Consider the following 15849-nt stretch of genomic DNA (forward strand, 5'->3'; position numbering starts at 1 on the left):
ACTCTCAACCATTAAGACTACCACCGGAAGGGTTGAATAATAATCGCATGAGAAATACTAGAGGTACTGTGAGCTATGAGCTCACTAAATGATACCCCCGCCTCCCATATGGTTATAATGGAAAAGTCCATCTTTTTCTGTGGCAGGGAAACCCAAAATGTATGTCAGATAAAAAAGTAAAATATGAGCTGCAAAATAGCAATATGTAATAAAAATTCTGTGAAAGTTTCATTAAATTTCACTCTGTGATATAAGAGGAGTTGCGGATAAGAGATAGGTACCCTTAAGCGTAACAGACAGACGGACGGACTGACATACCTATTACAGTTCACCCGCCAACTTTTAAGCGGGGAAAATAATTAATGATCTGATGAACACAATGCCCAGGAATATGAAGTATGTCACTGATGCTCAAGGGAGATGATGATAATTCTTATTTTCATTTTTGAGGGTATTGACATATCAATTTCAATAACTGATAAATTCAGTCAAAATCACACGCAATTTTAGTTCCTTTCTGATTAAAGATGAATTAAATTGTTTGATAACAATTATGGACAAGTTCGATATAAAAGTTTTTATTCAATTCAAATGTTTTATTTATGTTTTTATTCAATTCAAATGTTTCAAATGTTTAGTTTGCTTTTTTTCCCTTTCAATATAGAAAACATGGTTCCTGACCCCAAACACAATAATTAAGTTGGATCTCGTGATCTATAACTAGGGGTTTCTACCATAGAGGCAATTATGGGCAATATTGCAAATTACATGTACCCTTATAAGAATGCTACCGGTATGTGATTTCAGACTGTAAGACAAATTATATGTATGAAAAAATGTTGAATACAGTATAACTACTCATGTGATTTGAAGCCATTTAATTAATTCGACACACCTCCTTTTTCCGTTATCTGTGACATACGTATCCAATCAGATAGGGACTGATAAAGAATTCGATTAAAAAATAACTTAAATAATGTAAAATTGATATCAACTATCAGAATCAAAAGAGGTGAAATAAAAATGATGTATAGCAAGAATAACAGGGGGTTGTTCTGGACCTTGTTTGTTGTTTCAGTTAGACTTTCCGAATTAGTGTCGAAACAGTATTTTGCTCAATTAAATAAGAACGATGTTGTTATTTTAGAAAATCTTTCGGCAGAGTATGACGCATATTCAGTAACCATGTGCGCAGTCATGTGTGGTCCAGAATGTACGTATTTTGGTGTCAATTTGCACGTAAATAAATGTCGAGTTTATTCGGGATGTCATCCGGGTAACTTAAAAGAAGTTCAAGTAGGATGGAGGTACTTCAATCCGGAATCTGAAGGTATTTCATTTCAGTAATAATAAAACCGGTACATATCGAACTCCGCTAAAAATAATTTATTACGGCTAGTGAATAATATGAAACATTTAATAAAAATAAGATATCATAAAAAAAGGAAAAGAAAATAAGTTACAGACTATGCACCGCCCCTACGCATGAAGACTATAGAAAATTCACATTAGTGAATAATTTTATTGAAAACAGAGATTTTTTTTTCTTATTTATATTATCTAGAGATTTAAATGCGAAATAAAATTTGAATGTCTAATCATTAATTTAATCTTTTAAAGATTAAATTATCTGACATGGCCTTATATAAATAGCTGAAAAAAACCTTATTGGGACTCCAGAGATTGAAAAGAGTGGTTGCTTATGTACACATTCCTACGCATAAATATTTATATTTCAAGAATGTTTTCTTTACATTTCTTTTATTATTTTAGGGAATAAACATCCACTGAATTGTAAAACGTTGCTCGCTGAAGGTCATACAATGTCTACTGTTCACACTATTTATCCCCGTAACAACCAATGGTCAGTTAATGTCCAGTGTGATATGACCACCAAGGGTGGAGGATGGACGGTCAGTTTGATAATTATTCAATCAATTAGCGCATACAAAATTAACTCATAAAAGAAATCAAAGATTTGTTAGACTCATATCATAAACAATCCTTCATAATTTTAGGTTATACAGAGGCGTGTTGACGGATCAACAAATTTTGACAGAACTTGGAAGGAGTACAGAGAGGGATTTGGTTCAGTTAATTCATCTTATTGGTTGGGTATTTACATTTTGCATTACTTTAAAAGGAAAATTGTTACTTTTTTTTAAGTCTATATGTAACAAACTGAAATTCTTCATTATATTGTAAACAAATCCCCTTGGTTCACCCTTCCGGTAATTTGTTTAATAATCCTGCGCGGAGCCCCTAAATTCCTTTAGTTCCCATAGTAACATAGCAGCCCTGTGGGGAACCCCTCGTTGTACTTTAAATAGTAAGGTTAAAGCGTGCTATGGGGAGTACCCGGGAAAAACATCAGCCGATAGACGTGTTCGTCTAGTGCTACCAGGGGGCCTGTCCATAGAAAACCACATGGGTCTTGTGACTTATTTTCATGCCTAAAAGTCTCTCTACAGAATGTTACAGAGTATGTAAACTATCGGGTACTGAAATTCTTTATTTGAGAGTAGCCATTTCCATGTTATGGTGTGTGACAGAGACCGTAGCGTGTGAGCGAACTATGGCGGCCCGTACGACACATCTCTAAAACCAGTTCTGTGAGTTACTAGTATATCATCAGGCGTTGACCCTCGTTGACCATTTCATTTTCTGTGTTAAAGTCATTATATGAACGAAACATTGTGAAAGTTTGAGAATTATAACTATTGTGAATTTGGAAATAATTCTGAATATTTAGTTTCATTGAAAGACATTCAAAGTGTTGAGCCTGGAGTCGGACCATTGTCTTTGGAACCCGAGAGGAACCCAGTGTGCCACGCAGCCCGTTATCAATTAACATTTTTCCGTGAAGCCATATTAAATGGAAACTGGAAAAATCTACTATTAAAGGATTTCCGCACTTACGGAAGGACCAGGACAAACGGGACCAATTCCAACCAAGGGACAATCACATGCGCACTGACTGACGTGGACCAGGACCAACTAACAAAGACATTTTCAATTTATTTTATTTTTTGTACATTTTTCGGTTACTTTTCTTTGTTAAAATTTCTGTTTATTTTGTTCTTTAATTTTGTTATTAAATTTTGTTAAAATTTTAAAGTTCTTCTTTTCATTTTTGTAAGTTCATCAGGGTGTATAACCCACATCCTCACAATATATTAAATTCAGTAGAGACATATACTTTCTTCGTTTCGACTTTGGTATGTCGAATTTTTTTTTTCTTTTTTAATTAATATATCAAATGTACATGTTCATAGCTGTCTTTTTATAAATCAGTTATTTATTGTTTCAGTATAGGTTCTACTTAATCAATTTTAGGAAATGACGTCATTCATCTCTTAACCAAACACAAGCCGTCTCTGTACGTGTCCATAACTCTGACCAATGGAACTACTCTATATGAACAGTACGACTAGTTCTCCATAACCAACGAGGCAGACAGATACAGACTTTACCTGAATGGACCGACCACAGGGACACTAGGTGAGGTGTATGCTTAATAGCTCACCTGAACCGAAGGATCAATTTAGCTTTTCTGATCAAACAGTGTCTGGCGTCTGTCTGTTGTCTGTAAATGTTTGATATTTGACTTCTTCTCAAGAACATTTGCGCGAATTTTATCCAAACCTGCCACAAAACATCCCTGGATAAGGGAATTAAAGTTTGTTTACACGAAGTTCAATGCATTCTTTCAAGAGAAATTATTCAGAATTCGTGACCATTTGGCGGCATCACTTCAAAATCTTTTCAAAAACAATTGTGCAAGAAAAGCATGAACTTATGCTAAAGCTTCAATGATGCTTTAGATTAAATTATGTTCATATCATAACCCATTGGGTACAGCGGATAAATAATGGGGAGTTCGAAGTTTTACAAAGAAATATAACGAAAATGTTTTTAAATATTTTGTTTTCAAGATCATGAAAAACTTTATTAGACATTATAACAGAAGCATATCCTCTGATAGTGTAGATTCAAATTTGTTCAATTTACAAAGGAAAGTGTCACAAAAAGCCAACAGGATGTGCCGTCGGAATATATTTGAAAAAAATCTTCAAAAATTCTCCCTTTTAAGAATCGCCCCGTGGGGATCCGGGATAGAATAGGTCCTCAGTACCCCCTTGCTTGTCGGAAAAGGCAACTAATGGGGCGATCCTTCGGATGAGACCATATAAACCGAGGCCCCGTGTCACAGCAGGTGTGGCACGATAAAGATCCCTCCCTGTTCAAAGGCCGTAAGTGCCGAGCATAGGCCTAAATTTGCAGCCCTTCACCGGCAATGGTGACGTCTCCATATCAGTGAAATATTCTGGAGAGGGACGTTAAACAGTACACAACCAACCTTTTAAGAACAGCAAAGCCATGATTCGTAAAACTAATAAGGAAGCAGTCTTAGGCAGTTAGATTTTAAGTTTTCCACAATCTTTTTTTCAATCATGCACTGATTTCTGCTTCTTCCCAGCCAATGAGTGTGATGTTGCCCATACGTGTGTGATTGTGCCCATAAGTGTTTAATGTTGCTTATCTAGTTATGTACCAAAGTGTGCATCACTCCAAATTTACTGTTGATTTTACTCGATCACGTGAAAGTGTGATCCAATTTCTCGAATCTCAACACTTTTGTTTTATGAATCCATATCACCACTCTCTGCAACTGATGACGTATATGTAGTACACGATATACATGACGGGTTTTTTTTTCTCGCCTTTTAAATGTTCCTTGAGAAAATGCTTTGTTTTATGCAGAAAAGATTGATATTAATCACAAAATCGTTGAGCTAATAAAGTTGCTAATTGAACAGGGGTTTATAATAAATTTGTTATTAAAATAGTAACTAGATCTGAAGAAAAGAATCGCGTCTCCTCTGTGAACTGGACGTGATACTACTTTTGGGATCGAGTTACTTTTATAATAATGTATAAATATTTTTTCAACCGGTTGTTTATACATTGTGTATCCTTACGGAAGGTGTAATGTTCAAAGGAAGCTTCGGTAATATTATCTATCTATGACAGTTTGAAGGGTTACAGGTTTAAAGTGACTGAACAGTTTGTGCTCACCATGGGAAATTTTAGATCGATTTGGCACAATATAAAATATTAAAAGTCTATAAAAGGTGGTTACAAAGAAAATAAATTTATTGAAAATTACAATAGCAGTTTCAGATAAAAGATGAATATATTTATGGTAAGATAGATAACCTTACCTTACTGATCATGTTTCTTCTTAAAGGTTTCTGATCTCAAAATGCTGGAACATGTTTTAACTGCTTTAAAACACACTTAAATATTTCGTGAATAAGATTTAAAAAGTAGGGCAATATGTAAAACATTCACAAGAAATAAAGATAAATACTTTACTCAGATGATAAGTATACATGACAATTTATATTATTTCTAAGCAATAAAAAAACCTTTTTTTTTTACTCTAAATACATTTATTATTGATAAATATATTGCATTAATTCCTTTTGAGGGGCCGACTGAAGTTTTTATTTTGTAATACTTCGCGCAGCATAGTAAAAGCAAACGTATTTAATTTTTTAAAGCAATCCTAAAACTTGAGGGGGAAAACTTGTTGAGTTTGACTATCTAATAAAACCGTCAGTCGGCTCTTTTAAATACTTAGAACTCTATTAAAGTGACAATATGCTTCTAACTATAAAGCACATCAAACAAAGAGAGGTATACAGGAATTTCGGAAATAATCTCTCTCTTCATGTAAAATGCCAGACTTAACATGAATGTTCATAACCTTTGTATGCTTATTTTAGAAGGACATGGAGATAACGAACAGTGTTCATTCTCAAAGTCCATAAAAGAATACAAAATAAGAGCAGAGCAAACACGGACCCCGAAACAACAGTGGTGGGATCAGGTGCCATGGAGGAGTGAGCATCCCCTGCCGACCGGTCACACCCGCCGTGTGCTCCTTGTCATGATCAGGAAATAGTTAACAGTTTAACGGAAAGCCATATAACATTCGAATTTGTGTCTGTTATACGTAACTTTGAAGAATTCATAATAATTATTATAATGAAAACAAAATGGAAAAATTGCATTGATTCCAGTTCTATAAACTTTAAGTAATGTAAACAATAACGAATAAAAAATTATTTGATAATATTCTACCATAAACAGTTGATGTAATTTTATTTTGATAACCTCTCGTATTTGTTATGAATAATTATTGGTAATCATTTTCAATGTTTACTTTAAGGTTAATTGACACTAGTAAATAAAAACGGATGTACAATTTAAAATAAATATATTATTTCCTTTAACTTTACATGTTATAAAAAAGAATGATATAGTCTGTGGCCTTTTAATTATTTTTCCTTCATTAATGTTCAGGTGACAGTATGTTAAATACGGGGTGGTATAACCAAGATCTGTCTGGGATGTAATTTTCCACCTCAGACAGGGATAACGAAAGATGTAATGGATGTAACTGTGCTGTTAGATACGGAGGAGGAGGAGGCTGGTGGTATAACGACTGTTACCACGCCAACCTCAACGGTCCTTGGTCCCTGGAGACCTGGCACAATCCATGGTGGCCTACAGTTTTGGCTAGTAATGAGATAAAGGAGACTTCCATGATGATAAAACCTCACTGAAGAGCTATGGGCAGGCAAGTAGTTTGGTACCATATACAGTACAACTCGTCTAATCCAAAACCCTCTTTTTTAAATTGACTGGACTTGACAAAACTTCTATAAGGAAGACAATTAGACAAGTTTATTATACATCTGTGAATTTGTTCTGTGTAAAAATATGACGAAGAAACATGTTTTCTTTTCCAAACAGCCCCCAACGTGAAATAGTTTTTGTGCTATCTGTCTATGGTAGAATAGTCATCAAACTATTCACCGGCAGCATTCTGTTTCCTTCGTTTTTCATCTCGAAAAACTTCTGATTTTATTCGGATTGTGACGTATACATTATGACGTAACAAAAGTAAAGTCAGCATCGGTATAATTAAACACCTATTTACCGACTATTCGGCTGCACCTTGGGAAATAGTTTGCTGTCTTGGGATGATAAACTTGCTATTGTCCTCATAGCCAGTAAACAGGTGTATAATATTCTGTGGGGAATTTAAATATCGCCTCGTATTAATTAAGATATTGGAATTCATATTTTAAAGGTCAATACATGTTTCACGATAGTAAGTTTTGGTAGTGAGGGGAAATGTCACAAGAGTATTGATGTTTTCCATTGTTGAAATTTTACTATGTGATTTAGTATTCACTAAATTTCTGTTTTTTTAAAAGATAATCTTAATTGCATACAAATTGGTTTGAATCCTGTATCTCAAAAATACATACTTTTAAAGAGTTTTTCATAAAACATGAATATTCAATATATAATATTTATACAAATATTCAATTTGCAATGTGCATGTGCTCGTAAAATAATTTATTAAATGATTGTTGTAATTACTAAAGAACAAGGTTCACTTTTGCCTTATTTGGCCCTGCGAATTTCTGAAAATCTGAAACTGCATAGTTTTAGTTAACAATGCATTAAAATATCACTTAGATCTTTGATGACTTCGATTCTATAAAAAAAGACGTCATTTTCTGGCTAGTTAATGCATTATGACGTCACGAAATACGTCAATTTCGTCATATTCCCAAAAAGTCTACAAAAACGGCCAGTTTTTAAAGCTACTTTTTGATATTTGATACACAGCGCAACCTCTGATCTGAAATATGCAACTAGTAAATGATAGAACTGTTTCTAAGGATTCGTGTACAGTGGCTGGAACGTTATTGTTGACAAACCAATCGTGTAGAATCGTTCTTGTATCGTGAGTGATCGTTCGTTTAATGTGCAAGATCGTTCGTGTATCAGACTCAATCGTGTGCGTTTTTAATCGTGCGAGATCGTGCGTTTAGAATCGTGTAAATTTCGTTTTGTAAGTTTTTATCGGAATGTTATTTGTAAAATAAGCATTACCCTTGTTTGTTTTTCTTAATTTATTAATTAAAATCCAAATAAAATGAAAAAGCGCAATTTACATAATAGAATGCAGAACGAACTAATTATCGCCCGTAAACAAGCAATATAGTAAGTCGTACAATATTAAGTTCTCGTCAAATAGCGCGATCAATATTGTGATAAACCGTACTTAAAACTTTTACGCCTTTTTGAAAAATCTGATTTTAATTATTATTTACTTCTTATTGTGGTGAAAATAATCTTGAAATCAATTCATTAAAAATAAATATATTTTTTTTTACAAAGAAATAAACATTTCTCAATGCTAAGCCTTACATAACTAGTAAGTCGACAAATATACATGGACACGGCATGATTTTCAGGAGTTTTGATTATCTATGTTTATCTCTTTAGCCTATTTGTAATTAATTAATTTTAAATTTCTGCAAATAAAAAAAGTTGAATAATTGGCAAGTTTATCATACACTTAATCATTGGTAACATAAGGAAAAAAATTGTAATTATAATTTAAGTCATTCCATGCTGCCATTCTTGTTTAATCGTATCCCCCTTTCTGCATATCATGATATTCAATTCAATCAAATTATACGACCCACATACATGTACATCGTCTAAGAGAACGAACATAATCCGGTTTTTTTGATCGGAGAATTACCTTAGAAATAATTATTTTAAATCTAAAATATTAAGTCTTGCATATATTTAGTTACAGAAATATCATTTTCAATATTTTTTTCTTCAAAGTCTATGAAATAATATTGATAATTCTTTGAAATCTTAAATAAGTATTAAGCCGTATTTCGTTTTGAAAATATTGATTCCTAAATATTTTGAATTATTTTGAGTGAAGAATCGTGCGTTTGCGTTAACAATCGTGTAAGATCGTGTAACGTGTAGAATCGTGAACGTGAAAGATCGTTCGTGTAACAGCTTTAATCGTGCGTTAATCGTGCGGAATCGTTCGTGTAACGTGATCGTGCGTGTAAGTTGTCAACAATAACGTTCCAGCCACTGTACATGTTTTATTTTTTGGATCAGAGGGTGCGCTCATATTTTTTTTTCTTCACCGAAAGTACTCAATTATTACTGTTTACGTAAAAATTCAACAACATTGCAATTTCATAAAGCCAGTTCTCCAAGACCTGGACTTTTTGGAGAATTTTTTAATAGGATATGAAAGCAACAAGTCTCTATTTTATTTTAATGCTTCAAATAGAAAATCAAGTGTTGATCAATTAATTGGTATATCTACAGAGCCATTTTATGCATAAAGTGAACCGACTTCTTTATGTGATTGATTGAATTGGAATGCTGTGATTGATCCTAGGCGTTATTTATGTAAATTTGATATATGACTATTTATGTTATTGATCTAATCTAATTAGGTGATTATGTTATAGCTGAATGTAAAATCTTTAATATAATTATATTTTATATTATAGTTTTTCTTGACCATATAAAGTTTTACTGATTTGTTATAATTTTCAATATGTAATGGTGTATTTAATTTTTGATTATAGCCCACAATATTATGGATGGAACAAAGCTTGTCTTGACGATAATGCAGATGAAAACGTATTTGCCATCCACTGTTTTTGTATTGAGATATAACTGTTCTTTTACTATTTTTCATTTTGAAACTAAAAGAATGCTTTAAAGTTTACATTAACTTTATGTAAATAATAAAATACATATGACTATATATTGCTTATCCTTGACTGAAAATAAAAGCTATACATTTAATAAAGATAAGAAAGAAAATGGCATCAATGTATTTGTCGTCTTAATTGTCTTTGTATTAAATGCATGACCTTTAACTTCATATTTGTATCAATAGACAGAATAATAATATTGCAAAACTGAGAGTAAGAAAAATATTCTGAAGCACACAGCGGAAGGAATATTGTGGTAAACTACCATTCATTTCTATCATCATACAGTAATGTCTATGGTAAGCTGTGTATTATATAGTTGTGTCTCTCTACAGATATTTCGACAGATAATCAGTGGAAAGATTTGTCTTGTATCGCTTATCTCTCAATCTACCACTGACAGTTATTGCCTAGATCAAACAAATGCCGCGGATATCATTCTCCAATAAACAAAAATGTCATCAAAAAATTGTAAGATCAGATACACATGTGAGACTTATACAGTTGAAATTGATATTCACTATAGAATTATATATTTCTTTAGACTATATCAATATGTCGTCTTGCGCAGTCTTAACAGTGTGCAATGATACATGAAACAGCTGATAAATATCCGTTTTTATAACCAAGTAGGGGTTTGTTGCAACCACTTTTGAAATAACGAGCACTCTTTAAATAATTATTGTGGCATTTAAATAATCTGAGTCGGTAAATCTTACCAGCCCTCCTCCACCTCATTGAGAATCGAATGATCATCCACTAGTATCTGTACAGTCATATCGACAAATCGTTTATCGTAAGCTGATCACGGCATGATAGACTCTGATCTAAAAGAGTGTAATAAAGATGTTTATTGTTTTACTCTACAATGTATTTCCGTTCTTGACAATTTTTTTTAACTACGATCTCTCTGGAATGTTTTTTTTTTCTATCAGCCTTAAAAATATTATGAAAGTGTATATTCAAGTTTTTTTTATATCATAACCACCGGAGGTAGGGTGGGGCAACAATTGGAAAATTGGAATCTTTTCTGCACTTTTCAAATATCTTAATGCTTCTTGAGTTTATGTGTAAAAACTTGACAAGATACATTGAGGGTATGCCCTTGCAATAAATCGATTTATTAGGGCCCTTCCATTACTTTTTCAATGAATCTGCATACAAACACACGACACTATCACTTGTCTGGAGAATGTATACATAAATAAAATGCTAAATAGACATCATATCCATGTTAACGGCCTTTTATGTAACTGCAAATAATATTTAATTTGAGAGTAAGAGACATTTTTCATTTTATCAAATGTGACTTGATCAGCCTCTTACTTTGTACAAACTGCATGATTTTTGCGAGATGACGTCACAGTGACAAGTGCATTGTGATTGATGCATCGTTTATATACTCTTGTGTGGGATTTAACAAACGACAAAACTGCTTGTAATAGAAAGTTTGTATATAGTATACAGCTGTTCAGCTGTTTGAAATAGCAAGTAATTGATTAAGTTTATGGTAATTTGAAGACCTAATATTATGTGTGACGTCATAGCAAACATTTCTCGTACAAATTAGGCCCCGCCTCTGTACTGTAACCTTAACTGTGCTGCGGTGTGACCAGTCGGCAGGAGATGCTTTCTCCTCCATGGTACCTTATCCCATCTCTGATGTTTTAGAGGTCCGTGTTCGCTCTGCTCCTATTTTGTATTGTTTTATGGATTTTGATATTGAATATTATTTGTTATTTTAATACCCTTCAATTTCATACCTATTTAGGACAAGTCCACAAAATGTTTCAAATTCAAATTATGGGGTTAAATCTATATTTAGTTTTTTTTTTAATCTCGCACAGTCATATTTAATATTGTGACATGACCCGGCGAGTTTTCCTTTGAAGTCAAGCATACTGTAACTGCGATACAGAACACTTTTTGTGGGCGTTTCTTATGCAAATGAGCGGAAACTGCACTGTATCTGCAAAATATCAACGATACAGTACGGTTTATTTTTAGCGATGACGGAAAGCGACATACCAATCGTTCAATTCGCCATAGAACTGTTAGTATTTACTCAAAATTTGAGGTGAATTAGGAACAAAATTTTACAACGTAAAGGTAATATTGTCGGATACAAAAATTTTAGAAAGGAGGGAGTGGGGCAGTTCACAAATTATTACTTTGACCCCCCCCCCTCCCCAAAAAAAAAAAACAAAAAAAAAAAACGGAAAATCGTATTCCGTGGGGGGTAGATTTATAATCAACCAACACTTATGTGGTCATTTCGGGAGGTGGGATGGGGGCACCAGTGAGTGCTGTATTCCCCTTTTTTTAGTTACTCTACATTTTAATGAAAACATGATGTAAAATACCCCCCCTTTTTTTTTGCTTTCATAGGCTTATTTAAAATTGTTTTTGGCGACCGGTGGTGGACATTGTCGGACATTTCTCTCAGAATCTACGATCTCCCGAAGCATTTTTGTTTTAAAAATATTCCAATATCATTCTTATATTTCAAAATGTTTTGCATTAAATCGTAGCTTAAACTAAAAAAAAAGTCAGCAAGAGCTGCATAGAGAAAAAAACCCCGGCACAATCAAATCTAAATAAAACTTTTGGAGAACAAATTAATTTATGCATCCTTAAATGATTATTTTAAAATGATAGATACCTGCACGTCCATCTCACTTGGCATTTCAGTTGCAAATGCTTAAAATGGGTTACTAAATCAAATTTCTGCAAAATCATCTGATTGGTTGGGAGGTATGTACCCAAATACGCATGTAAATTAGTGAGGTCCTTGGAAAGGTCATGTCACAAGTCTTTTAGAATACTCGTTTCTTACTGTGACAGAGATACAGGGCGGGGCCCTGCTCGAGCTATCGCTCTCGCCTCAAGCCCCGCCCTGTATCTCTGTTACAGTAGGAAACTCGTACTCTAAATAATACTAAACAAGAAAAAGTTTACGCAACATACAATTGTAGCCCAGGAAATAAAAGAAATTAACAATAGAAATGAGTCTATATCATCAAACCGCTTCGATACAATTGTCATGTGTCCGAATGTGGAGATGATAGTTGAAATAATTTTTGAAACTTAAGGATGTACAACACACCTACCCCAAAAAATTGTTGTCGTTTAATTTTCGTTATTTTTGTATATTTAGTACATGACTATATCTACTGCATGTATGCACATTTTGGACAAAATCGTTCGAGTGGTTTTTGGACAGGAAATTCCAAAAGTTACCCCCCTTTAGCTGTTCACAAGGAGAGAAAATTTTTAATCAATGAGCTACTTAAACCTTGATATTCAAAAAAGCCAGGTTAGATATAACTGTCAAATTTCATTGACTTATTCCTTTAACCATTTAACACAAAAACATAGTCATCTTTTTTATATACATATCATCAAAACAATTTTTAAAGGCCTTAAACTGAAAAACTATGAATTATCTAAGCCTTGAAAATTGTGTATTTTTCAAATTCAAAATTTTTTTGTGAAAAAATCTGTCGTTTAATTTTGGTAAAAAACTTTATTTAGGTAGCTGGTAGTAAAAATTATCTTCATAATTTTTTGTATAATTTTTGTACGACCAGTTTTGATTAAATAGTGGAAAATTACCCCCTCCCCCTTTCTCAATAAATCACGTTCCCGCGCGTCTTTCAGACGGGGTCGATCACTTTGCTATGAATCTACAAATACACATTTTAAAAAAATCAAATTGAAATATTGCTTTTGCTTCAAAAATATATTAACTTACATATTTAAAAGTTCTCATATGTAAAACGTATTTAAATGTAGATTTTTCGGCAATTTTTGAATAACCCCTACCACCCCCACCCCTTCCTTTTTTGCGTCGCAGACCATTAGCGTTTGACGAAACGTCGTTTGTACAGTGCACATAACTAGTAATTCGTCATTTGAATCCCGGAGGTATGCATTAGTTTTTAAATTAATGAATGCAGAATAAATATTGACTGCTCCTTTTATATGGGAAAATATCAGGAAAAAATTACTGAAGGATTTTAGTTTTTAACCCACATGTATGTATGCGTTATGCATTCCATATCACATGAATATGTTGATTTTTATTAATTAATTTTATTTCTTTAATTTTATTCATCAACAAAAATGGTGTATGTTCTCTCTTGTGATACAAATGGAATAATTATATCCTAGCTTATATATTTATTTCTTTCATGTCATTATTTCAAACGAGCTCGAGACAGTATGTGGCCGTGGGGATACATGGACATTTGCATACATGTACACCCCTCACGATACTGTACGCATTCTTTCAATGTCATTGCTTCTAAAGTTAAAAGGAAAACTCCGTATTCGTCCTCATTAACTTCAAAATATCAAACATGCATTAAACTCTTCATCTATTTTAATCTATATCAAATCGCACTTTGATATTTTTAAAAAAATTATAGGCTACGTTTTATTTTGATTCGAGGAAATGCGAACCGACATTGTTGACAGTGACAGAAAGTCAAACGATTTGCTGCAATAGGATATTCATAATATTCAGATAATTTCAGTACTAGTAAACAATTCTTTTCAATTCTTTACTTACATTGTGTCTATGAGGTCTATACCGTAGTTTTCAATTGAATTCTCGGATTTATCAGGTCTTGCTGTACTTATTTGATTCTGTGTATGCGGAAAACCGTGAATAAAGGGAGGAAAACAAACATCTCCTACATTATTAGAGTTGTTCCTCTTTGTTCAGTAAGGGTCTGAGAACAACATCGATTTTACATTGTAAAAAGTTTTTTGTTTGTTAATTGTTTTATTTAATGAAAGAAGAAAAACAATATTTATATAGTAAATGCACAAATTATAATAAAGACCATTAATCGGAATGTTATACATGTATATAGCCATTTTTCAGCATAAAAAAATGCTGCGCTTTGATCATATGAAATGAAATAAACCATTAAGGGATGGTATTTTATGTCTTGCTTTTTACGGAGTTTAATCGGGTTAATTGAAAAATACATATGGACTGAGTATGGTACTCATAATCACAGCCAATCCCCATATCCCATTTTCCTTGCATGATTGATATACATCGGGATCGTTTTACTCGTCATTTTGACGCTTTATTTTTGACGTTAAACTTGACGTCACGTCAAACGTTCAATTGAAATCGCAAGAGTTATCTCCCCCAGTGTGTTGTACGTCTTTAAATCGGATGAAAATCGAAATAACGATACACTTTTAAAAGATATTTAAATTAATTCCTTAAGTAAATAGTGGCTGTATAACATATAGATTAAAATCAGACACACACATCTTCCAATACATCACCTATTTTAGAAAATGACTAAGATATAAAGAATATAAAACACGAAATTTGTAACGTACGATTTTATGCGAGAAGTAAAATTCGAAGTTCAAAAAAAGGACCTGTCAATTTTTCGACAGTAAATTATAAGCAACTTTATATATAAAATATGAAAAACATATATATATTTAAAGATTCACTTTATGGACGTTAAAATCTTACGTATCACATAATTTATAAATGGAAAGAACATGCTAATGTATAATGTTTTTAATGTTTAAATAAATTTCATTCAGAATAACTTCCCCCACCTCAATCCCATACACCAGATTTTAAACTTACAGATGTATATGTATAGAGCAGCCGCCTGGTCCTCCGGTAATTAACCCTGTTATTCAAATAAACATCTTTAATGTTTGTTAATCTTTAATATCACGTAGACCCGCCCATGGATCGATTTATGAAATCTCGGATTTATCGAATCAGAAATTGATTACTTAAGAATTCGGTTTAAAAAAAGTTAATTCATTTATATTTAAGCTTGAAATGACAGATTGAGACTTCAGAAATAACAATTACTATGATGAACAAGGTATTCTTTGGGGCTTTATTTGTTGTTTTGTTTAGGCTTTCTACTTCTGTATCAAGGCGCTACACTGCTAAAATAGACTTAGACGACAAGATACTCCAGGAAAATCTCCTGTCTGAATATGACACTCAATCACTGTTTATGTGCTCTGCAATGTGTCGTCCAGGGTGTACTTACTTTGGTGTCAATTTACAAAGACAGAAATGTCGACTTTACACCGGATGTCATTCAACTAATTCAGCAGTACCGGAAGTAGGATGGAGATACTATTTTCCGGACTCGGAAGGTAATGCAAAATATACTCGCCTATAAGTTGGTTCGCTAATAGGTCGTTTTTA

At 33.0% G+C, this 15849-nt stretch overlaps 1 protein-coding gene across 1 annotated transcript; it reads left to right on the top strand.

Moving 5' to 3' along the window:
• The first annotated feature begins 1816 nt into the window (after positions 1 to 1816).
• Positions 1817 to 6543, top strand: LOC134280635 (fibroleukin-like). Its single transcript, XM_062763075.1, has 4 exons — positions 1817 to 1913; positions 2019 to 2115; positions 3337 to 3501; positions 6373 to 6543. The coding sequence occupies exons 1-3, from the start codon at positions 1824 to 1826 to the stop codon at positions 3432 to 3434; spliced, it is 285 nt and encodes a 94-aa protein (XP_062619059.1). The 5' UTR covers positions 1817 to 1823; the 3' UTR covers positions 3435 to 3501; positions 6373 to 6543.
• The last annotated feature ends 9306 nt before the right edge of the window (positions 6544 to 15849 follow it).

The sequence above is a fragment of the Saccostrea cucullata genome, unplaced genomic scaffold (genome assembly GCF_032062105.1).
Source record: "Saccostrea cucullata isolate Sc308-1 unplaced genomic scaffold, CSIRO_AGI_Scuc_v1 ctg5849, whole genome shotgun sequence".
Taxonomy (NCBI): domain Eukaryota; kingdom Metazoa; phylum Mollusca; class Bivalvia; order Ostreida; family Ostreidae; genus Saccostrea; species Saccostrea cuccullata.

Excerpts from the sequence above, each read along its gene's own strand:
- LOC134280635 (XM_062763075.1), top strand. The coding sequence starts at position 1,824 with ATGTCTACTGTTCACACTATTTATCCCCGTAACAACCAATGGTCAGTT. Across the intron at positions 1,914-2,018 it reads CCAAGGGTGGAGGATGGACG|GTTATACAGAGGCGTGTTGA; the intron begins GTCAGTTTGATA and ends TCATAATTTTAG. Across the intron at positions 2,116-3,336 it reads TAATTCATCTTATTGGTTGG|GAAATGACGTCATTCATCTC; the intron begins GTATTTACATTT and ends AATCAATTTTAG.